Genomic DNA, 27,690 nt, shown 5'->3' with positions numbered 1-27,690 from the left:
TCTACTCTGTAACTGTTTCAGTTTTGTAAACAGGTTGATTTGTAACCTTTTTTTTTTTAATTCCACATATAAGTGATAACCATGTATCTGTCTTTCTCTTACTTCACTCAGTATGAGAATCTCTAGGTCCATCCATATTGCTGCAAATGGTGTTATTTTGTTCTTTTTTATGGCTGAAGAATATCTCATTGTATATATGTACCACATCTTTATCCATTCCTCTGTTGCTAGATCTTTAGGTTGCTTCCATGTCTTGGCTATTGTGAATAGTCCTGTAGTGAACATTGAGGTAGATGCATGTTTTCCAGTTATTATGTTCTGCAGATACATCCCCAGAAGTGGGATTGCTTGATTATATGGTAGCTCTGTTTTCAGTTTTTTAAGGAACAAATCTCCATACTGTTCTCCGTAGAGGCTGTATCAGTTTGCATTCCCACCAGCAGTGGAGGAAGGTTCCTTTTTCTCCATACCCTCTCCAGCATTTATTGTTTGTAGTTTTTTTGATGATGGCCATTCTGACGGGTGTAAGGTGTTAACTCATTGTAGTTTTGATTTCCATTTCTCTAATAATAATGTTGAGCATTTTTTCATGTGCTTTTTAACCACCTATATGTCGTCTTTGAAGGAATGTCTATTTAGGTCTTCTATTTTTTGATTTTTCTTTTTTTTTAATTGAACTGCATGAGCTGTTTGTGTATTTTGGAGATTAATCCCTTGTCAGTTGCTTTCTTTGCAAATATTTTTTTCCCATTCTGACGGTTTTCTTCTCATTTTGTTTATGGTTTCCTTTGCTGTGCAAAAGCTTTTAAGTTTAATTAGATACCATTTATTTTTGTTTTTATTTTTATTATTAGACTGATTATTTAGATTGTCACATGTCCTTGTGGATTCGTGCAGACACATTAAGTTGTTTAAGTTTTAAATTCACAGGGTTTATGTTTTGAATGTTTGTGTAAGTTCTTTGTTATGTTGACTTCTGGGAAATTGTGTTTGTAATCCAGAGTCCTTTCTATAGACAATCTTTGTATTGGATGCACATTGTCCTATTATAGTTTAGTACCAGTATTTACCTTGGATTACTGAGGTATAGAATTAGAATTGTTGGGGTTTCAACTCAGAAGCCACATGTTCAGAAAAGCACTCAGTGGTCTTCAGAGTGGCCAGTTAGTCTTTCTGTCTGTCTTACTTCACTCAGTAAGAGAATCTCTAGGACCATCCATAAAGTGCCAAAGAAATGGGAATCATGGAAGTAATAAGTTCATAGTCCTTGACATACTTGCTGGACCAGTCTCTGTACCAGCATTTGACCCAGTTGATTGCTCCCATCTACATGAAACACTTCACTTGCTTTTCAGAACACTGCATCTTTCTGGTTTTTCCTCTCATTCTTTGTCAATCTCCTAAGGATTCCAGATTTCCCACCTGCCTCCTTAGTGTCTGGGTGTCCCAGGGTTAGACCTTAGGCTTCCTGTCATTCTTACAACCCTGATTATGCCCCTCAGATACAACTTTGGGTCTGATAGGCATTGTATGATGCCTACAGAGTGGATAATTCTTTTCATTCTCAAAGCTTTAAATACCACCTGTACAGTACTAGTGTATAGATACATAAATATGGCCCACATTTATTTATACAGATACCTATTGGCTATCACCACTTGTATGTCTGACTTGATGTGTCCAAAACCAGACTCATGATCCCCCTCTCTCCCAGCCCTGTCCCTCCTGTGCCACCAGAAAGGCCCTGCACTTCCATACCTCCTCCATCTCAGTTAATGGCAATAACATCTTTCCAGCTTCTGAAGTCAAAAACCTTGGGTTTATACTGGTCTCTAAACAGTTATTTTGGCTTTGTTTTTATATACATAAACAGACCTCTTTTCATTACCTCCACTATTGTCAATCTTTTCTAAGCCCACCATCATCTCTTACCTGTGTTAGAGCAATAATGTCCTGCTTTTCCCATACTCCCTCCCTTTCAGTCTATTGTTAACATAGCTATGAGAGTGAGACTTTTTAAAATGTAAGTTAGGTGATACCATCTTGCTCCTCAAACCTTCCAGTGGCTTCTCAACCGCCTCACAGTTTAATAGTTTAAAGGTGGAGTCTTTAAAATGGCCTACACTACATCCGCACTGCATCTCTGACCTAATCTCCTACCACTGTTCTCTGCCCTGCTGGCTTCAGAGACTTCACACTTGCTGTTCACTTTGCCTGGGTGGTTTTCTGCCATAATCCACTTTACTCTTTCTCTTCCTTTAAGTGTTTACTCTAAAAACTTGGAGTAAGACTCCACATGCTTGCATTGACTATCTTACTATTTTTAAACATTTTATTTTGGAAGTTTTCAAACATACACATAAATGTAGAGAGAATATAATCATGATACTAACATAATTCTGAACCAAGTTATAATTCCGTAAACATTATCCTTGAACATTATAGTACTCTTCCCTGGTGGCTCGGATAGTGAAGCGTCTGCCTACAATGCGGGAGACCCAGGTTCAGTCCCTGGGTTGGGAAGATCTCCTGGAGAAGGAAATGGCAACCCACTCCAGTATTCTTGCCTGGAAAATCCCATGGACGGAGGAGCCTGGTAGGCTACAGTCTATGGGGTCGCAAAGAGTCGGACACGACTGAGTGATGTCACTTTAACTTTTCAAACATTATCCAGTACCCAGACCATGTTCAAATGTCCTCAGTTGTCTATCTACAAAATGACTTTTTTTAATGGTTTATTTTTTCAAGTTAATATCCACACATGGTCCACACATTGCATTTGGTTGATGGGACCACTTAACTTACATTTGCAACCTTTTCCCTCCTCTCCCAAAGTGGAAAATTCTACCTCTGCCTTACTTTTCTGCATACCATTCATCCTGTTCTAATATACTATGTATTTACTCCTTTTGTAAAAAAATTACATGCACACCCACATTAAAATGTCAGATTCCTAAAGGCCAGGGTTTGTAAATTGTTGGCCTCTGTTTTCCCCATGCCTCGAATAAGTGAGCTAATGCGGGCCCTTTACCTGGCCATTTTGCTCAAGGAATTTATGCCTTGGAGCATATGAAATGAGACATGAATTTCTGCTACCATGTATTGGAGGTTGTAGAGCATTGTGGTAAAGAGCACAGACTTTGGAACCAGATGCCTGTGTTTAAATCCTGAGTCTGTCATTTTCTAGCTTTATATCTCTGAAAAAGTTATTCCTTTGTGTTTTGGTTTCCTCATTGATAAACTGTATAATTCAAGGGTTGTTAGGAACCTTTGTACATCTTAACTGCTTAAAATAGCTAACGTTACTAGTATTAGTCAGTCTGAATCCCAACGTAGGACTTCTCGGGTAGCTCAGTGGTGTTGAATCTGCCTGCCAGTGCAGGAGTCACAGGTTGGATCCCTGGGTCAGAAGGATCCCCTGGAGGAGGAAATGGCAGCCCACTCCAGCTCTCTTTTTTTTTTTTTCACTCCAGCTTTCTTACCTGGACAATCCCATGGACAGACAAGCCTGGCGGGCTGCAGTCCTTGGGGTTGTAAAGAGTCGGACATGACTGAGCAACTGAACACACATACAAATTCCAACATAATTCTTACGGTATGAGCATCACAACATACTAAATATTAAATATGATTCTGATGTTTAAAGTGACTTAAGGTGGCTCAGACGGTAAAGCATCTGCCTACAAACCCTGGTCAGGAAGATCTCCTGGAGAAGGAAATGGTAACCCACTCCAGTACTCTTGCCTGGAAAATCCCATGGATGGAGTAGCCTGGTAGGCTACAGTCCATGGGGTCACAAAGAGTCAGACACAACTGAGCGACTTCACTAAGGCGACTTAAACATGTAAGTCACCTCGTTTTTTTTTGTTTTTTTTTTTTACCTCGTTGTTTTTTTAGACAATGATTTTTTTTGCAACCCTAAAGAAAAACTAGGTATGTTAGCTTTACATGGGCTTTGGGTTGGCCTCTAAGAAGGTGTTTTTCAAAGGTAATTCAGCCATATGGCATTAGAAATAAAATCTTAATATTTAATCCTGTGTATGGTGTAACTTCATCATACTCATTTTTAGAAAATTGATCTAACAAAAAAAAAAAAGAAAAGAAAATTGATCTAACAGATTGATATAACTCTATTGTTTACAGGATTCCTGACACTTGGAACCTCTCTCTGCCTTACCTTCCATTCACTCTGTGCATTGCTTTCTTATTTATTTCTCAGTGCAGACTTGCTTAATCATCTTATTTTAAAAAAAACAAAATGAAAAACCTTGATATAAACAGCTCCTTAAATTTGTACAGGGCTTTTGAAAACACTTTTGGGGATTTCCCTGGAAGTCCAATGGTTAAGCCTCTGGTCTCCCACGGCAAGCATGGGGCATGGGTTTGTTCCCTGGTCAGGGAACTAAGATTTGACATGCCTCATGGCACGTCCAAATAATTTAGATAAATAAAAGTGGGCACTTCTTTAAAATGTTACTAAAAAAAAAAAGACTACTTCTGTTTACATGTTTTCTGTAATGTTCTAAATAGACTTAAGAAATACGTATTCCTACCTCAATTTTGCTGATAAAAGTCTTACCCTGGGTAAGTTTTACCCTGGGTTACCTGGCTATTCACTGGTGAAAGCAGAACTATATTTCATTTTTTGGTTATAACCTTGCTTTTTCCACTGTTCTGGACAGTTCATTAACATACTGAAAGTGCAGGCCTAGCATAGTAAAAATGCAGAATCTGAAATCAGACTGCCCATGTTTATAATCTGGTTCTTCCACTGCCTGACTGTGTGACCCTGAAGAAGTGACTTAATTTTTCTGTCACTTAACTTTTCCCTTTCAGTAAAGTATGAGCAGTTTAGTTCAGTTGCTAAGTCATGTCCAACTCTTTGCAACCCCATAGACTGCAGCACGCAAGGCCTCCCTGTCCATCACCAACTCCCAAAGCTTGCTCAAACTCATGTCCATCGAGTCGGTGATGCCATCCAACCATCTCATTCTCTGTTGTCCCCTTCTCCTCCTGCTTTCAATCTTTCCCAGCATCAGGGTCTTTTCCAGTGAGTCAGTTCTTGCATCAGGTGGCCAAAGTATTGGAAGTTTCAGCATCAGTCCTTCCATTGAATATTCTGGATTGATTTCCTTTAGGATGAACTGATTTGATCTCCTTGCAGTCCAAGGGACTCTCAAGAGTCTTCTCCAACACCACAGTTCAAAAGCATCAATTCTTCAGAGCTCAGCTTTCTTTTGGTCCAACTCTGTCACATCCCTACGTCACTACTGGAAAAGCCATAGCCTTGACTAAACGTACCTTTGTTGGCACAGTAATGTCTCTTGCTTTATAATATGCTGTCTAGGTTGGTCATAGCTTTTCTTCTGAGGAGCAAGCATCTTTTACTACATAGCATGGCTCATAGTTTCATTCAGTTAGACAAAGCTCTGGTCCATGTGATCAGTTTGGTTTGTTTTCTATGGAGCGTGGGCAGTAGTAGAACCTATTTCTTTGGGTTGTTGTTGTCTCTTTTTTATTCTGCACATGTAAAACATTTAGAGCAACACTTAGCACAATCATGTGTACAAAATGTTGTGATATATATATCCTGTAGAATTTTTTAGAAAAGGGAGTTGTGCCTGGCCGTTAACAGCAAGTTACAGAGATGGGACTTGAATGGACCCCATCCCGTTGTGTCCCATCCCATTGAGATAGCTCTAGAAGAACGTGTAGAATTTAGATCAGATGATGAAGTGGTGAAGGCATTCTTAAAGGAGCTTCATGAGAAAATTTAGAGGCAAAAGTTGGCATTCTTTTTTGGGAATGGAAAGAAGCTTGTGTCTGACTGGCTGTAGGCTAACAAGAGGTGGGCCAAGGCCTTGAAAGACTGTGAAGCTGACACCTGTCGGTTGAGTCATGTAATAAAGGAGGCCTTCATAGATGTGATGACCCAATGGTGGTGTGCGCTATGGAAACAGCGGCACGGTGCCCAGAATGGAGGCCTGCCCAGTGCTGAGGTTGTAGCAGTGATGAGAGGGAAAGGGCCTGAGAAGTTTTGAAGCACTTAATAAGTATGGTTTACCTGAAGGTAGGAGTGAGTGATAGAACTCTGGAGATTTCTAAAGGCCTAGGGTAAGGTATATATCTGGGTAATGATTGGTATTGCTGAGGAAACAAAATGTTAAGGGAACCAGCTTAACTGATAACGCATTTCCTAGAGCGTTTGAACCTTGGTTAAGAAGATTCTTCTCAAATGAGTTATTTAATTTGATATAAGAGTCTAGGGTTTCAGTGTTTCCCTTAAACTATGTAATCCTCTGTTGGAATCTAACTTACAGAGCAACTAATAGAAAAATCATTTGGCAGTTAAATCATGCCTTCGGTTGTGTTCCCAAAGCTCTATGCACATACTTCAACCCTGACCCATATAATTCCTTGCCATAATTATTGTGTTTTCATCATCTCTTAAATTCCTTAAGTTTAGTGACTGGATCTAAGTGTTAATTCCTGCGTAACCATAATAAATACTCAGTAAATATTTATGGGGTGAATGAGTATATTTTGGGTTATGACATAAATCATATTTGTCCTGAATGAAACAGCACTGGCTTAGAAATATTTTGATTGTGATTTGGTGGGGAGGGAGTTTCTTTATTTGAAGTGTCACAGTGTACATGATTTGTTAGTATGGTTTCCACTTTTTTTTTTTTTTTGGCCAAACTGCACAGTATGTTTGATCTTAGTTCCTGAAGCAGGGATTGAACCCATGCTGCCTGTATTGGAAGCTGGAGTCTTAACCAGTGGACTACCAGGAAAGCTCCATGATTTCTCCTCTTTAGCATCCTATTAGAACATGAAATCTCTACTTTTCCTCTCCAATCACATGGATAATGTAATCAGTAATTCTAGTGTCAACTCAGCCTGTAATGTTTATTGATTAGATAAAAGATTTAAAATTTCTTCTCTAATGAAAAGTATCAAAGCGCAGTAAAGGACGTCAAGTGGTAATAGTTTGGCCCTCATTATTCTGCTCCTCAGTGGGCTGCCAAGTTGTTGACCTTCTCAATTTAACTTATCAAGTAATCAGTTTCAAACAAGTCTCATGATTTTCTGCTGATTTAGTGCTGTTCTACTAATTCTGTGGAGGTGTGGCAAAACACATCACTAACCTTTTGGGTTTCAGTTAACTTGTTTGTTTGGCTGTCCTGTCAGTAGCCTGGGTTGTAGCTTTCCATTTTGCCCTGTCGTGTACCGCAGACCCTTTAAGCCCTAAGTCGCCCTGACTGATTTCTCCCTGCACCTGAGATTCTCTACCCGCCACTCAGACCATTGCCCCTTGACAGAGTAGCTTTTGCTTCAACACTTTATTTTTATGGTTTTAATGAAATTCAGTTGCCTCATGCTTGCCATTTGATTTTGATGACCTGGGTTGTGTGTGTATGTGTGTGGTGTTAAACGACAGCCCTTTAAAGGCAGAGATACTATGTTAAATATATATATTCTTTCTCAGGGAATTATATTTTATTCGGCTGACTTCAGATAACTGGTTTGCAAAACATGAGTCCAGTTTTGTTGATGTGTATATACGTGTGTGTGTGTCCGTGTATTTTAGATCTAGGAGTTTTGCCTCAGAGAATGTCAGAATTAGATGAGACTATAAAGATACCTGTTCTTTGCTTGATTACAAAGTTGTATTGCTATTGTCTGATGGTAATAAAGAGATTTTTGGAGTGCCCTGGCAAGTGGAAAATTGGTTCCATAGGCTTGGTTTTAGAGAAGTACCTCTCAAAAGTTTTGCTTCCAAGACCTCCTTATACACTACATAGTTCTGTATGGTACCTGGTTCTGTAATAATTTAGCTTCTTGCTTGAAGAAAAAAGAATACCACTTATTAAGAGTGCCAACAATTTATTACTTTATTGTCCGTTTTAACAAAGTACTACACGTGTAATAGGACTATCAGAACTTTAGTTGTTTAGAATGACAGTGGATCTGTTTTTTTCAAATCTTTGCTTCATTGATGTATTAATTGCTATTTTATGTTTTCTCTGCAGGCCTCAGCTGTTGAAGAATGCTCTGCAGAGAGCAGTAGAGAGGGGCCAGTTAGAACAAATAACTGGCAAAGGTGCTTCTGGAACATTCCAGGTTAGAGGCTCAAAGGGTTGGTTGTAGAGTAGTTCTCAAAAGTTTTGGTTTCAGGACCTCCTTATACTCTAATTTATTGAGGACCCCAAGAGCTTGTGTTAATGTGGGTTATACATACTAATATTTACCATATTAGAAATTATAGCTGAGGACCTTTTTAGATACTTACTCTTTTTAAAAGTAATAAACCTGTTACATGTTGACATAACACTTTTTATGAAAACTGCGTTTCCCGTAATGAAAGAAGGTTACTATGTTACGTTTTTACGAAAGTCTTTACTGTCTAGCTTAATAGAAGACAGCTGGTATCTGTTTTTAATATATTTGGGGTTACATCTGTGAAGAAAATCCAGCTCACACCAAGTACTTAAATGTGAAGTAACTGGGGTAATTTTCAGAAGTCAATACTATTCTTTGATAGTATACCAATACTCAACAACTGATAGTTTTTGTAATAGCTTTATTGAAGTATGATTTGTATACTATAAGATATAATCATTTTACATTACAATTTATGAGTCAGTAAAATTTAGTAAATTTAGTGTTGTACACCTATCACTGCAATCCAGTTTTAGAGCATTTCCATCACCCCAAAAAACTCCTGTGCCCATTTGCATCACTCTCGTTCCCATCCCCATCCAGCCTACTCATCTCTCCTTCCTGTGTAGATTTACCTTCTTATACCTTTGACAAAGATAGAATCATACAATATGTGCTCTTTTGTGTCTGACTTCTTTCACTTAGCATAATATTTTTTTAGTTTTATCCATGTTGCAACAGAAATCAATACTTTTCATTCCTTTTATTGCCAAATAGTATTCCATAATGTGACATGTTTTATTTATCCATTCACAAGTTGAATTATTTCTGCTTTTTAGCTATTGTGATTAATACTTCCTATGACCATTTATGTCCAGATCTTTGTGTGGATATATGTTTTTATTTCCCTTGTGGTAAAGTAGGAGTGTGGACTGCCTGGACTACATGGTAAATTTATTTTAAGAAACTGCCATAGTGGCTGCATCATTTTTCATTCCCACCAGCACTGTGTGTTTAAGAGTTCCAGTTTCTCTTTATCTTTGCCAACTCTCTTACTGTCTTTTTGAAAATTATACCCATACTAGTAGATAGAAAGCAGTTTCTCACTGTAGTTTTAGTTTGCATTTCCCTAAGACTATTGATGTTGACCATTTTTTCTTGGATTTATTGGACATTTATTTATCTTCTTTGGTAAAATGTCTACTCACATCCTTTGCTTATTTTTAGAATTGAGCTATTTGTCTTATTATGAGTTATAAGAGTTATATGTGAAAGTCAGTTGGTTGCTCAGTTGTGTCCAACTCTTTGTGACCCAATGGACTGTCTGTAGTCCACCAGACCCCTCTGTCCATGGGATTTCCCAGGCAAGAATATTGGAGTGGGTTGCCATTCCCTTCTCCAGGGGATCTTCCCAACCCAGGGATTGAACTCAGGTCTCCTGCATTGCAAGCAGATTCTTTACCCTCTGAGCTACCAGGGAAGCCCCATTTAAGCCTCTGTGTAAGAGTTATAGAACTAGATACAAGTTCCTCTTCAGATACGTGATTTGCAAATATTTTCTCCTATTCTGTGACCCATGGTTTCACTTTCTTAATGGTGTCTTTTGAAGCACGAAAGTGTTTATTTTGGTAAAGTCCAGTTGATCATTTTCCTAAGTTGCTTGCTTGTTGATGACTTACTAATAAATCATTGCCTAGCTTGAAATCCCAAGATTTACTCTTATCTTTTGAGAGTTTATGGTTTTAACTCTTACATGTACATCTGTGATCCATTTTGAGTTAAGTTTTGCTTATGATGTGTGATAAGGATATAAATTCATGTTTCTGCATGTGGACGTCCAATTGTCCCAACACCACTTATTGAAAAGACTGTCCCTTCCTTGTTGAATTGCCTTCGCACTTTTATCAAAATGTCATTGACCATGAGTGTAAGGGTTTTTTTTCTGGACTCTTCATTTCTGTTCCGTTGATCTATATGTGAATCTTCATGTCAGGATCACACTATCTTGATGACTGTAGCTTTATAGTAAGTTTTGAAATTGGGAAATATAAGTCCTTTCTTAACCTTCTCTTTTTCTTTTTTTTTTTTTTTTTAGCCTTCTCTTTTTCAAAATTGCTTTGACTGCTCTGGGTCTTGTGCATTTCCATGTGGTTTTTACCATTCATTCATCATAAAAATCCACCTGAGGTTTTGGTAGAAATTGCATTGAACCTATAGATCAATCCAGAAGGAATCACTGCCTTTACAATGTTGCGTTTTCCAATCCACGGACAAGCATTGTCTCTTCGTTTATTTAGATCTTTAACTTCTCTGAGCAGTGCTTTGTAGTTTTCAGTGTATACGTCTTACATTTCTTTTGTTAATTTTATTCCAAAATATTTTGTTCTTTTTCCATGCTATTGTGAATGGAACTTTATTTTCATTTTTCAGAGTGCTCACTGCTGTCCAATAGAAATACATTTGGTTTATAAAAAAGGAAATACATTTGGTTTATCTATTGTTCTTGTATCCTGCAATCTGCTGAACTCATTTACTAGTCTAGAATTTTTTGTAGGTTCCTTGGGAATTTGGGGATGCATTCCCTCGGATTTTCTACATATCGGATAATGTCATCTGCAAATAAAGACCATTTTACTTCTTCTTTTCCAATCTGGATGTCTTTTTTTTTTTTCCCCTCCATGCCTGTGCACTAGATAGAACGTCTACTACAGTGATGAGAGTAGATGTTTTTGTCTTGTTACCCATCTTAAAGGGAAAACATTCATTTTTTGCACCATTAAAGCTGTAGATTTTTCATAAATGCCTATTATCAGATTGAGAAAGTTCTATTACTAGTTTGTTGGAAGTTTATGATGAATGGTTGTTGGATTTCTCACATACTGTTCTAAAAGTGTGGAGATGATCATATGCTTTTTGTCCTTAGTTCTGTTAATATTATGTTAATTGATCTTGTGGTATTTCTTAAATTACATTAAAATTGCTGTGTGACGCCTGAAACCATATTAGTGAGCTCCTTGTACTCTGTAACCTTAAATTTCTTTGGTTTGTCTTGAACTTTGAGTGCATCTCTTTTAATTGTAATTTTATAACAAGTCGTTTGAAAAATAGTAGTTTACTGAATCATGCAGATTTTTTAAATGTTGACATACTTCATCAAAAATAACACAAATTATATTCATTAATATCACCTATTGATCTCATCAGAACATTTAAGTGTTGGGAAATTATTGTGCTCACAATGGTAGGTGCAGATTTTCCACAGTTTATCTCTTGAAAAGTTAAATTTATCATTTGGTAACAAATACTGTTAAGTTGTTTTCCTTGAGCTGATAGCCTTACTTAATTCTTTTTCAAGAAAATGTCTACCAGATACCCAGGTCTGGATGGCCACAGATTATCTATTAATTGTTCCTTCAAGTAAAAAGGATATTCCATGAAAAATGTTGCTAATTCGGCTCAGAACTCAATCACTAGGTGATTTTCCTTGAGACTATCACCATCCCTCCACATGCAGCTGGCATGCCTTATACATTCTTCTCATTTTACCCCATAGAGTATCAAAAAGACATGCGTTGGAGTTGAGATTTAATAAAATCATTTTTATATCAAAGACATTGCTATTTGAAGCTAGCTTTTATTTTTCTTCCATAAATATATAGTAGTAAAAAATGCACTAACTACTGGTATATTTCTTTGCCTCCACCACAATTTGTAGTAAAGTAATAGCAGTTTTACTCATCATTGTTTTTCCACCATCAGTGCAGATGTCACCACAGTGAAAAAGACATACCCATCTTAGAATTATTATGAAAACCCAGTTTTAACCTTGCAGATCCTCTGAAAGGGTCTCAGGAACCCTTTGGGGTTTTTGGACCTTTCTTTTGAGAATCACTATCACAGACCATACCTCAGTTTATTCTTTAACCTTTTTGCTTACTGCTGCCACCTTTGTTAGCACTGGTGCCTTTTGTCCTTGAAATATGATATATAATTTTCTGTTATACCCCAAATATTTGTCAGACTTTTTGCTGTTTTCCTTACAAGATTAAAAATACTATTATTTTTGTAAATACTCCCATTTTTCAAGTTCAGAAAAAAGGAAGTTGTCTCAAAAGTGTTCGTTTATCAGGGACATAACCAGATAACCTCCTTTTTGGAGTAGAGTTGTCGTTCTCTTTGGGTTATGTTGGCTTTTGCTATTTTCAGTTGGATAGAGGGATAGCTAGAAGGAGAAAATACCCACAGGAGGGTTGGGACTCCTCAGTTAGATTGACTACCTGATGAGTGGGAAGAGAAAGTCCCTAACCTGACAATTTATTGTAAAACATATCTGTGCTAATGCAGGAACTCCGACCCACCTGGTGCAGAGGAGTCTTGTCTTGAGCTGCTTTGGGAGAGTGTTGTCTTGATGCTTTTCTCTTCCTCCTTGGAAAACAGCTGAAGAAATCAGGGGAGAAACCCCTGCTTGGTGGAAGTCTGATGGAATATGCAATCTTGTCTGCCATTGCTGCCATGAATGAGCCGAAGACCTGCTCCACCACTGCTCTGAAGAAGTATGTCCTGGAGAACCACCCAGGGACCAATTCTAACTATCAAAGTAAGACTCAGAGCTGCGCACGTTCAGTGGGGACCCGGGGAAGGTGGGGAAGTTATCTTGTGGAAATATCCTTAGAGATCATGCTTGTTAACGAAAGAGCATTAACTACTGACCGAAAACCAAGAGGGAACAACCGTACAAATTTATTATTTACAAAAGACAAAAGTAATCAAGACTCACCCTTAATTTATAGTATCTGCTGAGGATTAGAATTTGATTTCACTTTACTATAAAGATTTTTTATGCTAATTTTTATCGTAATAGAGATACATTTCTAGGTTCCAAACAGCTCTCAGGTGGGACTTCCCAGCGGTACAGTGGTTAAGATTTCGAGCTTCCAAGGCAGGGGATGTGGTTTTCCCACAGTCCATGTGGCATGGCCAAAAAACTCTCTCAAGTATAGTATCTTTTTATCTTCTTCTGAATGTTTACCAAAACATCTAGTGTCATCCTCAAACCAAACCAGTGGGTTAAAATAGTGCTTATGTGATTTCTTATTGACTTAACCCCTGTACAGAAAACGCTTTTCAGTGGATATGTTTACCCTGTCAGGTGACGGTCGAGGTTAGAAACCTTGCTGCCCAGCATTCTCTCTGACGGATTAGTGAGACACACTTGTCACTGAACTATGAGGGTAGGCACCATGGTGTAGGGTGAGGAGCCTGAAAATTAGGTCACAGAAAATACCAACTAGAATATATTGCTTTAAATGAAACAATTTCCAGGTCTTAATGTTGACTTTTAACATATGCAATATGTGTTTTTTAATGTTCTGAAGGAATGCTTGGTGATTTTGTGTGAAAGGTGAGGACTGGTGAGGCCTTTAGAAGCCATGATACTGTTTTGTTATTATTTGCTGCTTCATGCGATATATGGTTTATCTTTATAGACGTTCTCCTAAGTGCTTATCAATACTTATAGGCACTCAGTAGATATTTAAAATAATAGAGATTGAGTTTTAAGTCAACAGTTACCCATTTATGTGCAACTGTAGGGCAGGTCACTAGTCACTCTAGGCTGCTGTTTCACTTTCTGTGTAGTGAGGAATTTGACACAATGGTCTCTGAAGTCTCATCCCATTACAATTAATTCTTGCCAAATTCATGGGCATGTAATAGTAATTTAGTAAATTAGTTAATAATCCCTTTGACCACAAAGGATTCATTTAGCATGTGACAGTTGCTCAGTCATGTCCGAGTCTTTGCAATCCCATGAACTATACAGTCCATGGAATTCTCCAGGCCAGAATACTGGAAGTGACAGGATAATAAATTAATGTATAATAGATTGTAGTTGAGAGAATTATCAAATCCAAATAAACAAATACTTTCTTCATTTCTGACTTTTTATCCAGTGCATTTGCTGAAGAAAACCCTGCAGAGATGTGAAAAGAACGGGTGGATGGAACAGATATCTGGTAAAGGATTCAGTGGCACCTTCCAGCTCTGTTTTCCCTATTACCCCAGGTAAGCACCCAACCCACAGTGTGAAGTAGTGGTCACTGCAAATTTTAAAAATCTGACTCCAGATTACTGGTGTTGGCGTCACTTATTTGCCCTTACTACCGTTAAACTGAACAGAGTGTATTTGAAAATAAAGGCTTCTTCAGGCAGTATTGTTTTAGAGCAGAACGTTTTCATATAACAACAGGGGACTGATTTGGCCTATCGCGCTGAAGCTCATTGTTAGCCAAGTGTTCCCGAAATCAGGCGTTGAGTTCTTTGAGATCCTTGGCCAGTCATTAACATGTTCATTCCTGCTAATAAGAAATGAAGTACATGATGATGACTAGAGGATTATTTGTTCTAACTGTCCAATACCAAGTAGGGGGAACATTGGCTACTTCTAAGAATCCTAATCTGCCTTCTTCATGCTATAGAGACAAGGACATTTGTCTGAAAACTTCTCTCTTATACATGCCTTATTTATTCATTGAACCAAAAAATGTATTGAGCACCTCCTATGGACCAGGCATTTTTCTGTGTACCCAGGCTATTGCCTTTTTCTACTTTGATTTCCAATCAAGTGCCATGACAGTTAACACTGAAACCTATTTTGGCAGGCATATAGTGTGTAGCTTTCTTATATTGCTCTTTATGCATAAACATGCCACGTCATATTCTACACCTTCCTGTGTAGGAGCTGCGTGCATGGAGCTCAGTCATATCCAACTCTTTGTGGCCCATGGACTGTAGCCTGCCAGTGTCCTCTGTCCATGGGATTTCCTAGGTCAGAACACTGGAGTGGGTTGCCATTTCCTTTTCTAGGTCCATGAACATAAGTGTTACTTCATTGAATGTACAGTATTTGAATTTTTCAAATGTTTAGCTTTAAAGATAATTCTTAAAATCATGTATATACAGTGTTATGATTTAAGGATTTATTAATCAGTGGTACCAAGTCTTCTATCATTAAAGAAAAAAGTTAGAAAATCCTTGCTGAATTTCTCAAAAACTTTGAAGAGATTGAGGCTTTATGAGGTCTTATATCATAAGGGCCAAATATACATACTGCTGTATAGACTGCTCACCACCGTATGGGCTGTTCACTGCTACATATTCAGTGCTGATACAGTGCCGGACACACACCCGGAGCTTACATAACGTTACTGAAGAAGGGATTAAGTGTCAGTTTTATTAAATGGAGGGAGGAAGAGAATGAGTTATGTTTGAGACTTTTATAGATTTGTCATAACTTCATTTGAGTGTTCAAAATAGGTTAAATTGTGACCTGGTATTTGTAACCTAACCTGACTTAATTGGGCAGTGTGGGAGGAAGTGGGTAATGTCCAGGAAAGAGCATATCTAGGTTCACATCCTTTTTCTTGTCCTGATGGGACTTCTGTTTATCTCATATTTTTTCTTACTAGCCCAGGAGTTCTGTTTCCAAAGAAAGAGCCAGATGATTCTAAAGATGAGGATGAGGACGAAGATGAAGGTGACTCATCAGAGGAAGACTCTGAAGATGAAGAGCCACCACCGAAGAGAAGGTGCGAGTGTGTGGGAAACGATTCTTAGAGCTGAGAGAGGCTGTGACAGGAGAGGCTGCGAGAGGCGTGTCAGCAGCTCCGATCCTTCTCAAGTGCTCTGTTGACGTTTGAACTTACCCTCTCCTGAGAATTTAGAGGCTCTAAACTTGTGAAACACTGTGAATATTTAATTACTCTTTGGTCAGACCTGTGTGTATGCGTGTGTGTGTGTATGTGTAGTGTGTAGTTTAGTTACTTGAAGAAAAATAATTCCATGTTTTTCTAGAAAAAACGTGGAATTATGTGTAGACTTCCAGAATTGGTTGAATTTTTATACAATTTTAGGTGAAAGGTTATAACCCATATTCTTCTTAATGTAGGTGATTTAACCTCTGCTGTTTCTTTTCTGGCAAAGTATCTCGTCATCACGGTGCAGTGAATCTCTCAAGTCCTAAGTGATTGCCTTCGCTCTTTGGGTCTCACAGGTTGCAGAAGAAAACCCCAGCCAAGTCACCAGGGAAGGCTGCAGCCATGAAGCAAAGAGGGTCCAAGCTGGCGCCCAAAGTCCCAGCTGCCCAGCGAGGGAAAGTGAGGCCCCTGCCCAAGAAAGCCCCTCCTAAAGCGAAAACGCCTGCCAAGAAAGCCAGACCCTCACCCTCAGTCATCAAGAAACCTAGTGGTAGCTCTTCCAAGAAGCCTGCAGCCAATGTGAGAAAGGAAGTGAAATTGCCTGGCAAGGGCAAATCTACCATGAAGAAGTCATTCAAAGCAAAAAAGTAAATTTTATAGGAAAAAAGGGTATCATGATGAAATTCAAAATCTTATTTTCTAAGGTCAGTGTGCATTTGTTTTAGTTTTGATGCTTTTAAAATTACATTTTTTTCCCTCCCCTATGACTACTGGGGAGGGAATATAAATAAACCAGTTTAGCCATTTGTTAGCTTTAGGTGCTGTTCTTGGTGCCTGCCCCTCCCCCTCCCAGTCATTTTAATTTCTGCGATAATTTTGGACTTTTCCTCCAACTGTATAGTCTGTACTTGTCCTTTTTTCTCCCTCCACCCCAGCCCTCTTTCTTTTTTAATGATCTGCTTTGGCTTTTTTTTTTTCCCTTCCAGTTTTATCTAAACAGTTGCAAAGATTTTTATATTTGTTAGAAACCATCGAGAATGGGATGCTGGTCAGGTGCTGGATGTAAAAAGGAGGCAGCATAGCACTGACTGAATCATAAAGCCTCCTACCTGGAGGCTTCACTTACGGCTGTAATAACTAATCTTATTTATAAAACCACTCTGCTAACCCTCTCTCTATCCAGCTATAAACAGAGATGTCTTAGCTGTGGGAATAGGCCAAAAGCACCCTGATCTCATTAGATTCTGAAGATCCATGACTCCTTTGGGCCACTTTTCCATTGCTCAATTTCCAGGTATTTTTCATTGATCTCTGGGTATCGCATTCCCACAGTAGCAAGCACAAGGTCTCTCCACCACTTGGTTTTTGGCTGAAGAGGAAATATAGGAACATGCTGAATTTGTGATTTCTGGTGTCACCTGTATTACCAAAAATTAAAACAAAATCTTGATCAGATAGTTAAATATATTTTTAATATTTGGAGCATGAGTTGTCACTTCCTCTTTTCCTTTTTTATAAGGAAATGTTGGAGAGTTACACCATTGCTAATGTAGAAACGTGAAATGAAAAAACATACGATTTGCTAAAATATTTCAAATTTATCTGTGGGTTTTTTCCCCTCGTTTCTTTCCACAGCACTTTTGATAACAAACAAGTGGCTTCCTTTTTTGAGTTATTTAAAAAGAGAAAAGAAAAAAACAAATGAAGCCTGACTACCTAACCCTTCCTTATTTGTATTTGTTTTAGTATCGTGAAGTTGTGTTAAATAGTATTAGCTTCCTAAGAAATATTGATTTCCGGTTATCATTTATCCTCCCTGTGGCACTTGACATTTTAATTGTCTTAAATTTTTTGGTGTACATCTTCTGGCCCGAGTGCTGCCAGAGGCAAAATATGTTTGTTTAATCCATTCCATTTGCATTGTCTCCTGGGATCCCATCTGCAGCCTGAGGCTGGCTGGGAATTGGACTTGAGAAGACTGGCTTGAGTTAGATCCAGAATCATGTGTGATCCCATCATGAGTTTATTGGAATTTGTGTTGCATGTAAGGCAATCTTTTCCTGTTGTAAATCTTCCTTTTTTTATGTACATATATTTTGAAAAATATGAATAAACATGGAATTTTAAAAGCTGCTGAACTGTAGCTTGTATTTAAAAGTTTCTAGAATTCCTCAGAAGTAGTGTTTTACTCACTTTGAGCCTTCTCTGCTCCTTGTACTAGCTGTCATCCATTTTCCTTTTTAAATACCATCTCCAACAAGCTCCAGTTTATTTACTTTTTTGAATTTCTAAATGGATGGTGAATGTTTTTAGTACATTGAACCTCATTATTCAGTGCATAAGGGATTTTTAAAAATCACTTTGTATTTTATCAAGGTCCTTGTTTTCAAGGTCATAAATTCCAGTTTTTCATATTTAAGTGTTCATATATGTCCCTGAACTAGAAAAAAACAGCATTGCAAAAAGATTCATAAATTGTCGGCCTTCTTCTAGAAAGTAATCTAATTTTCTGTTATGCTATCTAGCAGGTAATAATTTTTTTTAATATTTTTATTTTAAATCATTTATTTATTTGGGTCTTAGTTGCAACATGTGGCATCTAGTTCCCCGACCAGGAATCAAACCCAGGTCCCCTGGATTGAGAGCTCAAGAGTCTTAACCACTAAACCACCAGGGAAGTCCAGTAATTCTTAATATTATAGTTGTTATTATAATACTTCCTGTGCTAAGAATTCTCTACTCTTCTGGAATCAGAAGTGAGGGTTTTGGTTGATTTCTGTGTTTTGTTGTAAAGAGATAGCCTGAAACAGTCATCTGGTGGCTATGTTGTGTATCAGACACTCTTGCATAGAGTGAGACATTGAGATCGTTTCAGGTCCCTTTCCACCCTGACATTCTGTTAAATTCATAGAATTCAGGTGAAGACAGACCTGTCCTTGATTTTAGCATCATGTAAAGGGAAAAGACAAGAGGGCCATTGCACTGTTCCAAGGAAAATCCACAGCTGTCAGAGATGAGTGCCTTCCTGATGTTGACATAAAGGGATGTTTGGGTTTTTCCCCTTCCAGGCGTTCTCAAGGAGGAGAAGGCACAGTTTTTGCTTCCATGTTACAGAAAGGTAAACAGCAAACCAAACCCAGGAGCTAACCCAACAGTTCCTGGCCTGGACCAGTGGCTTCAGTACTGACAGTGACTCTTAGTGAGCTCAGATGCAGTATCTCACATGTCCTGCAGCCACCCACAGGCGGCGTTTGACAGGTGACTCTCAGAGGGTGCTGGGAGAGAGTGTTGGCTTCTTACAGCTCAGATGAGAAAGAAGAGATACCACTTCAGAGAACGGTGGAGACATATTTCTAAAATTATGACAAGCTTTCAACACAGGAAGAACTCCATCCTAACTATCCACGCAGATTTAACTAAGGGAAGCCTGATCCAGTCCTGTCTGTTGGCTATAATTAATGGGAAATCACATGAAAACAAGGGCTAGGTAATATGCGTGTACCTTGGACATTTTTTATTTCCTCTTTTGTAAAATTTTGTCAGCCCAGTCTAGGCTTGCTAACCTGTCCTTATACCTAAGAAGTTATTCTTGCTCAAGCTGAGGTACTTTGCCATCCTAAACTGTCAGGGGAAAGAGGGTAAGCCAGCTTTATTCATGAACTGCTGTACTTGGCTAACTAAACACCAGCTAAAAGAACCTTTAATCCAAAAACTTAAAATTATAGTTGAAGCTTTTCATTTTTGGAACCTGATAAATGATGTTTCTTTTTCTTTGGGTCAAGCAAAAATTCGAATTTTATCCATGAAGAGAAATTCTATTCGTTTTTTTTTTTTTAAGAGGTAGGTTTTTTTCTTTAATATTTATTAATTTTATGTGTTATTTATTTAGCTGTGCCAGGTCTTAGTCACAGTATGCAGGACCTTCAGTCCTTGTTGCAGTACACAGGATCTTGAGTTGTGGCATGTGAACTCGAAGTTGCTGCATGTGGGATCTAGTTCCCTGACCAGGGATTGAACCTAGGCCCATTGCATTGGGAGCATGGAGTCTTAGCCACTGGACCACCAGGGAAGACCCAGAAATTCTGTTCTTAATTGTGTAAAGATCATTCATTATTTTCCCCAGAGGTTCTGACTGACATTTCTGTTCCCAACGTGTAGAGTTGCTTTTGCATTTTTGCGATAGAACAGATGGTACTCAGTTCTGCAGAGCTGAAGCTAGAGAACTAGAACTGTTGAAGCTCTGGGCCTGGGACCTGCTTGATGGATGCATGCCCAAAAGCCAGGGAAGAGGCTAAATGGTACCCCTCTACTGCACTGTTTTTTTAAGAAACTGATCCCTGCCGTTTTTATTACAATATTCTTGCCTTCTGTCATTTTCCACAAGATTCTTAACTTCAATGGCTTTTTTTTTTTTTTTCTGTTGCAGGAATTTTCTGCCTTTGGCTGCTTTATTAGCTTAGTTTTAACTTTCTGTTAATAGTTTTGTCAACAACTGGTATGTCAAAGGAGGTTTCTAAAGGTAACCTTCACAAAATATTTTCCTCCGAAAATGGCAGCTCTTTCTCTTGATACTGAATGTAAATGTGTAATTAACACCATTTGCTGTTAAATCTGGAATCCCATGGATGGAGGAGCCTGGTGGGCTGCAGTCCATGGGGTCGCTAAGTCGGATACGACTGAGCGACTTCACTTTCACTTTTCACTTTCATGCATTGGAGAAGGAAATGGCAACCCACTCCGGTGTTCTTGCCTGGAGAATCCCAGGGATGAGGGAGCCTGGTGGGCTGCCGTCTGTGGGGTCATATAGAGTCAGACACGACTGAAGTGACTTAGCAGCAGTAGAAGCTGTTAAATCTTTGCTTATTAGCTGAGTGCTTTCTCTTTGGTTCCTTGAATATGTTTGACAGCGTGTCATTATTTGACTTGTTACTTAACATAATAATAGTGACAGTCATTCTGTTCAGTTCAGTTGCTCGGTTGGTCGTATCTGACTCTGCGATCCCATGAACTGTGCAGCAAGCCAGGCTCCCCTGTCCATCACCAACTCCCAGAGTTCACCCAAACTCATGTCCATCGCATCGGTGATGCCACCAACCACCTCATCCTGTGTTGTCCCCTTCTCCTCCCGCCTTCAATCTTTCCCAGCATCAGGGTCTTTTCCAGTGAGTCAGTTTTTCATATCAGGTGGCCAAAGTATAGGAGTTTCAGTACTTCAGTCCTTCCAATGAATATTCAGGACTGATTTCCTTTAGGATGTACTGGTTGGATCTCTTTGCAGTCCAAGGGACTCTCAAGAGTCTTCTCCAGCACCAGAGTTCAAAACCATCAATTCTTTGATGCTCAGCTTTCTTTATAGTCCAACTCTCACATCCATACATGACTACTGGAAAAACCACAGCTTTGACTAGACAGACTTTTGTTGGTAAAGTAATGTCTCTGCTTTTTAATATGCTGTCTAGGTCGGTCATAACTTTTCTTCTAAGGCACAAACGTCTTTTAATTTCATGGCTGCATCACCATCTGCAGTGATTTTGGAGCCCCAAAACAAAGTCTGTCACTGTTTCCATTGTTTCCCCATCTATTTGCCATGAAGTGATGGGACCGAATGCCATGATCTTAGTTTTCTGAATGTTGAGTTTTAAGCCAACTTTTTCACTCTCTCACTTTCATCAAGAGGCCTTTTTGTTGTTTGCTTTCTGCCATAAGGGTGGTGTCATCTGCATATCTGAGGTTATTGATATTTCTCCTGGCAATCTTGATTCCAGCTTGTGCTTCATCCATCCCAGCATTTTGCATGATGTACTCTGCATATAAGTTAAATAAGCAGGGTGATAATACACAATCTTGATGTACTCCTTTTCCTATTTGAAACCAGTCTGTTATTCCATGTCCAGTTCTAACTATTGCTTCTTGACCTGCATACAGATTTCTCAGGTGACAATCATAGCTAACACTAACTGAATTTTTTCTACATATCAGGCTCTGTACATATATTAACTTCATTTAACCCTAGCAGTCCTGTGAGATGGTCCCTGTTCATTATTCCCATTTTACAGAAGAGAAAACTGACACAGAATGAGGCTCACAAAGTTACCCCAGGACATAGTAAGAGGCAAAGCCAGAACTACACCCAGGCCCTGTGAGTGCAGAGCCGTCTCCAGCTGCTCTTCTCCACCGTCTCTCTTTGACCATTGTTCAGGCTTCTGAATTCTCCCCTTATCTCACAGTCCAATGAATGCAGGGGATTTGGAAATGAAATGAAATTAATAAATTTGCCAGTAGGAAAAAAAGAAAAAGAAAAAAAAAAATGTGCCAGTAGGAGTCTGTCTGACTTTTAAGTTTGGTAAGAATTATTCAAATTAAATCTTGGATTACTGGGAAATTTTAGCTAGGCTGTCCTAAGGTGGTTTTTTATTTGTTTTTGTTTTGTTTTTCTCCTAGGACATTGCAAGCACTTGGTCACTCTCAGATCCTAGCCATGGGACTCTTTCTGGTCCTCACAGTTTACTTATTCCAGGCAGATTCTACTGACACTTATGAGAGCTTTTCCTCCAAGAACCACAGCTTCTATCAGAACTTTTTTTTAATTAGAACTTTTATGTTGCTAAGTGTGAGCAGTGCTCTCACACCTTACAAACTATGCACTTGTGTTCTATGAGGCCTACCAAGAGAAATTCCAGAAAGGGGATTGTCTGACAACTGCATTTTTTGGACATGATACCAGCTTAGTAGTCATGAACTGGAATATTAGAAATTCTTGCTCTTGATTCTGAAAGAAACCTTACTCATCCGGTCTCTCTTGCTCTGTCTGCTTTGTTCACCCAATTCCAACAGATACTCTTTTCCCTAAAACCCAGAGTTACACAGCATCCTTGCTCATCCATTTTACTGTTTGAGAACTTTTGTTCTGATGAAATTCTCGTGTCAAACCTAAATCCCTTATGTTGTTTGCATAACTTAAATTTGCTGGTTCAGTCTATAGACAAGACAATTTCAAACTGGGTTTGACTCCTGGTTAGAGTGTATCACTCAGCCTAGCATCCTAAGAACATGCATAGCTGTGGTCTTTGGGGACTGTGTCACTTAACCAGCCGTGTGACCTTGGCCAAGACAAGCTTCCTGAGCTTAATTTCCTACCATAAAATAGGTTCAGATGCACAATTCTTGGTGTTTTATTAGAATAGCCACCCAAAGGTAGTGTGAGATTATCAAGTATCAAATACTGAACCATATTCACTAAGGTTACTAAGACATTTTAAGATTTTAGGAGACTGATTTTTTTTTTTTTAAATAAATGAGAAAATCCAGTTTTACGAGTTCAGCTTTGTTGTTTACCATTCATGGTAGGTTCCTATTGTTAGACCTGTCAATCACACTACCTCAGATGCTTAGAGATATATTCTCAAAGTATGTGACAGTATGCCCAACGTTCAGAAACAGATTTTGGTTCACTTCCCCTGATTAAACAAGTAACAAGTGGTGGAAGTAGACACAAACCGAGGCATAGCAGACTTGACCAGTCACTTGCCTTCACACTTTCCTTAGCAGGTTCATATTCTGGCAGCTCAGGAAGCAAGATGTCTGGCAACAAGTTATAAGATGGACATGCCATAAATGGCAGTGGTGAACAGATTTTTTTCCAATTAGGTTTTCAAACCGCTAGGAGCTTACTTGTTTAAAAAAAAACAACAAAAAAACGTACAGCTTTTGAGCTACCAGGGCTGCAGGTGATGCCAGGGAGCAGAAGAGAAGGGCAGCCCGCTGGGTAAGAGAAGGAAGTCCTTCCTAGGCCAGGGTCAGCATCACCTGCCACCTGGGCCAAACCTGGAGCCTCAGCTGGCTGTGGGTGGCGAGAGGGGCTGCAGGGGAGACCAGCTACTCACTGTGCGATCTTTTTAAGGGTTTCTGCTAAATGTTATTACCAGTTTGTTTTCAACATAGATGGGGCTTTGGAGAGTATTCGATATATCCTGCTTTCTGAAGCGCATCCCTCGACTCTGGTCTGTGACGAGAGAGTCTCTCACAAGTGTTTCTAGGGAGGGGTCCTCTTTAGACTTGTACTTCTCAGATGGAAAAGTACTTGGAACTATTCCTTGTTCCCTGTTTCTCAAATGGGGTACAGGTATCAACAAGATTAAATACCTATTTCTGGGGCATTCGCTTTATCTCCAGAGTATCGCAGGGAGTGCTTTATGTTACTGGTGATAAAACGAGTGGAAGGAAGTGCAAAGTCCACAGTAGTCACTTCAGATCCAGGATTACCTGGAACTAGAGCAGCAGCGGCACTCAGCTGCTGCCAGGTGGTCCCCAGGGAGTGCCCGGTCCCTCTGCGCCAAAAACACAAAAGCACCACCGTAACTGTGGCTGAGAGGGTGAGTGGAGGCGCCTGCAGTCTGTGCCCCTTCGGAAGCGAAAGAGTGCAACCTCAGGCCAGCCGTGGAAACTTCTAGTTCTCAACTGGAAAGGAGAGAGTTGAACTAGATAACATGTCTCTGATTCTGGGACCTCCACAATCCCTGCCACCCAGAAAAATACCAGAAGGAGGAATCTGGCCATAGAGTGCTGTGGTCTGGATCACTTTGCAATTGGATGAAAAGGAGTCTTATTTTAATCACTGTGTTAGTCTGCTTGAGCCATAACAAAACACCACAACCCAGATCGCGTAAACAACAGCTATTTAATTTGTCAGCTGTGGAGTCTCCAAGTCCAGAATCAAAGCGTCAGCAGGTTAGTTCCTTCCAGGGAGAGAGGAAAGGATCTGTTCCAGGCCCCTCTCCTTGGCTCGTGGACGGCTGTCTCCTCCCTGTCAGCACATTGTCTTTCCTCTCTGTCCAAATACCCTCTTCTTAAAAGGACACCAGTCATATGGGATCAGTGCCCACCCTGAAAACCTCTTATTTTTTTTTTTTGAGGAGGAGGGGGGTGTTGTAGTTCCATGACCAGGGATTGAACCTGTGCCTCCTGCATTGGAATCACAGGGTCTTAACCACTGGACCACCAGGGACGTCCCCTAATAACCTCATTTTAATGTAATTACCTCTTTACACACCCTAGCTCTAAATCCAGTCATACTCTCAGGTACCAGGTGTTAGCACTTCAACATGTTAACTTGGAAAGAGGGGACACAATTCAGCCCATAACATCTTAGAATTTAAAAAAAAAAAAAATCTGTTCGGGTCACTTGGGGGGAGGCACAGTAAGTTGCAGGGACAGCCACTGGGAGACGCCTGAGAGGAGAGCAAGGTGCTCAAGGCTGAAGGTAGCTGCCAGTATGGGAAGGTGTTACCGAGCAGACGTGGAAACACGCTATAAAAACCAGATGTGTGTGAGATGCTGAGCCAGGGCCTGTTCCAAGCTCACCATCTTGGCTCCCATTTGAGTCCTGCTGTTGGAGACGGGCTTGCAAATGATGTGATGTTACTTCCCACACACATTCATCAGCTAGCAACTCCAGTACCAGATTTCTGGGATTTTTAGTGAACAGAGAAGATTGTGATAGCAAGCTCACACCTGGTGAGGCTTAGTCACTGTCACTGACTCATCAGGAAATGCCAAGACGGGGCCGTGTGCCCTCACACGTTCAGGGATCACAACCCCACCACCTTGCCTTCTTTGTCATCCCCTCCCCTGCTTTGTATAGATGATTTCTCTGGTCTTCCTGCAAAGTGAGTCATTTATCCGACGGTTGAGGTTCTCTACCTGATGACTCCCAAGACTTGTGCTGTCGTGAATGTAGGATTGGATACCTGGGGCAGATAATTACGCGGTGGTGGCCATTTCATGCTGCCCTGAATGGACTAGCTTGGCTCACCCAGGAGATGGCTGGCTCCCGCTGACACTTGTTTTCCTTGATGTAAACCTCTGAGCTGATACGTCTATTGCAGCTTTACTAAGGTACATGCATGGTAGAAGATCAGAGTTTCTGTGCTTTGGGTGGAGCTAAGTCCACTGAATTTGGTAACCTGAAGACCAGCTCAGATGGGCAGTTACATTACTCTGATACACAAATAAAAATGAAGATGTGAACCTGCAACCCATAAAATGCATTTGGTTTTGAAACATATTCCTGAGTGAAGGAATAAGTGAAGACCAGTAAGAAGAGGATCCTTGGAGGTCACAAAGTCAGGAGTCAATGTCACATACATTTCCCACACATGTATCTTCCCAGATCTGATTTTTGTAGTAAATCTCTGTATCTCTGGGACCTACCGCAGTGCCTGCCACTCAGACCTTCACCCTCTGCCCCCTTCTGAGCAAGATTTAGAAGGCAAAACTCCCCCCCACTCCAACCCTGGTTTTAACGGCTTCACCATCTGAATTTAATTCCTTGGTCTTCTTTTCATTTTGACCTAAAACAAATTCCTGTCACTTTTTTTTTTTTTTAAATTGTAGGCATTAGGATGAATTGTGTGTCTCTGGAACTTGTTAGAGTCAGTAATTAATACTGTTTTGGTTTCTCCTGTTTTCTCTGAAGGGTCTCAAAATGGGGACTGTGGTCTAGTAATTGGCAAGTCCTCTAAAATTTACATGCCTTTTAAGAAGCTTGTAAGAATTAACCCTTCATCCTTCGTGTACTCTGAGTTTCATAAATTGGGATTTCTGGAAAGCAGGACCAAACTGTAAACCATCTTGATGCTTCTCATCAATGGGTTCAAGGCTGTCACATGACCTCCGTGAAGTGTTTTCTAGAGCACTTAGCATCTGCCCTTCAATCACATTGAAAAGAAACTCAAGAGTAACAGCACTCATACCCACTGAGCACTTCACTCACGTGGGTCAGGTAGGGTGCTGAGCAGTTTGCCCACATTACTGTATGGGATGAGACGGCTGGATGGCATCACCGACTCGATGGGCATGAGTCTGAGTAAACTCCGGGAGGTGGTGATGAACAGGGAGGCTTGGTGTGCTGCAGTCCATGGGGTCGCAAAGAGTTGGACACGACTGAGCAACTGAACTGAGCACATGGGAATCCTCATGTCCCTAGGAGTCAGGTAGTTAGTAAAACTTCCAGATGAGGTACTAGAAGATTAAAGTGATTCAGGTCCCACATCTGTGCAGTCAGAGGAAGTGTCCAGATTTGGGACCAAGTCTCTAAGCACCGCACCTCACCACTGCCCTTCTTGGAAAGGCATCCGGAAGCTTTGGGGAGATGAAGCGATGCCCAGCAGGCCCTCAGGTCTCACACCCACCTCTTCCCCCACTCCCCTGAGGCAGTCAGACCTCAGCAGTGCCCACCCACCTCCCTCAGGGTGCCCGCCTGCCTTTGCCCCTGCTTTCCTGCCATGTGGCAGCTGCTGGCGTTACCTCTACAGAATTCAGATGTCATACATGCCAAAGACTGGGCTGAACCGGGCTTGCTATTTATTTCTGTGGCACCTGCAAGGTCTGTTAAAGGAGGAAAGAGTAACCCACTCCAATATTCTTGCCGGGAGAACCCCATGGACAAAGGAACCTGGTGGGCTGTCCCGAAACAGCTGGACACGAGGGAAGCGACTTAGCACAGGGTCTGTGCTGACACTCTGGGCTGAATTTGCTCACCCCATCTCGGTGGATTTTCATGTAACCCAAAGGACGAGGTCATGGCCCCCTGCAGAGCTAACTGCCCAGATTTCTTGGAGCCGCCTGGGCAGGGTCAGATAAATCTCTTACAAGGAACGCCGGCAGGAGGAGGGCGAGGAAGGGCTGTGCCACACCTCCCACCCCTCTGGGGCTGAGGGAACCAGGGCTGAGGCTGGCCGGGGGTGGGGGTGGGGGATTCCCAGAGGCCGGATCGTGACGCCTTCTTCATTCACTCATTAAGACGACAAGCCCGGAACAAGCCTACTGCGGG

General features: G+C 40.3%; 1 protein-coding gene across 10 annotated transcripts in view; it reads left to right on the top strand.

The window, feature by feature from the left end:
- HP1BP3 (heterochromatin protein 1 binding protein 3) overlaps nt 1-17,992 on the top strand; it is a 36,991-nt gene extending 18,999 nt beyond the window's left edge. For 9 of the 10 annotated variants that reach the window (XM_043909069.1, XM_043909066.1, XM_043909072.1 and 6 more), the window contains 5 exons: nt 8,037-8,127; nt 12,604-12,763; nt 14,118-14,229; nt 15,633-15,752; nt 16,217-17,992. In XM_043909069.1, coding sequence (XP_043765004.1) covers nt 8,037-8,127; nt 12,604-12,763; nt 14,118-14,229; nt 15,633-15,752; nt 16,217-16,511 — 778 coding nt within the window. In that variant the 3' untranslated portion in view covers nt 16,512-17,992. Of the gene's footprint in view, nt 1-8,036; nt 8,128-12,510; nt 12,764-14,117; nt 14,230-15,632; nt 15,753-16,216 lie in introns of those variants that run through there. The other variant, XM_043909074.1, reaches the window with a different exon arrangement.
- Nucleotides 17,993-27,690: the final 9,698 nt, after the last annotated feature.

Source organism: Cervus elaphus, chromosome 8 (assembly GCF_910594005.1).
Source record: "Cervus elaphus chromosome 8, mCerEla1.1, whole genome shotgun sequence".
In the NCBI taxonomy this organism is placed as follows: domain Eukaryota; kingdom Metazoa; phylum Chordata; class Mammalia; order Artiodactyla; family Cervidae; genus Cervus; species Cervus elaphus.
The sequence above is the reverse complement of the archived record's forward strand: the minus strand, read 5'-3'. Positions and strand labels throughout refer to the sequence as shown.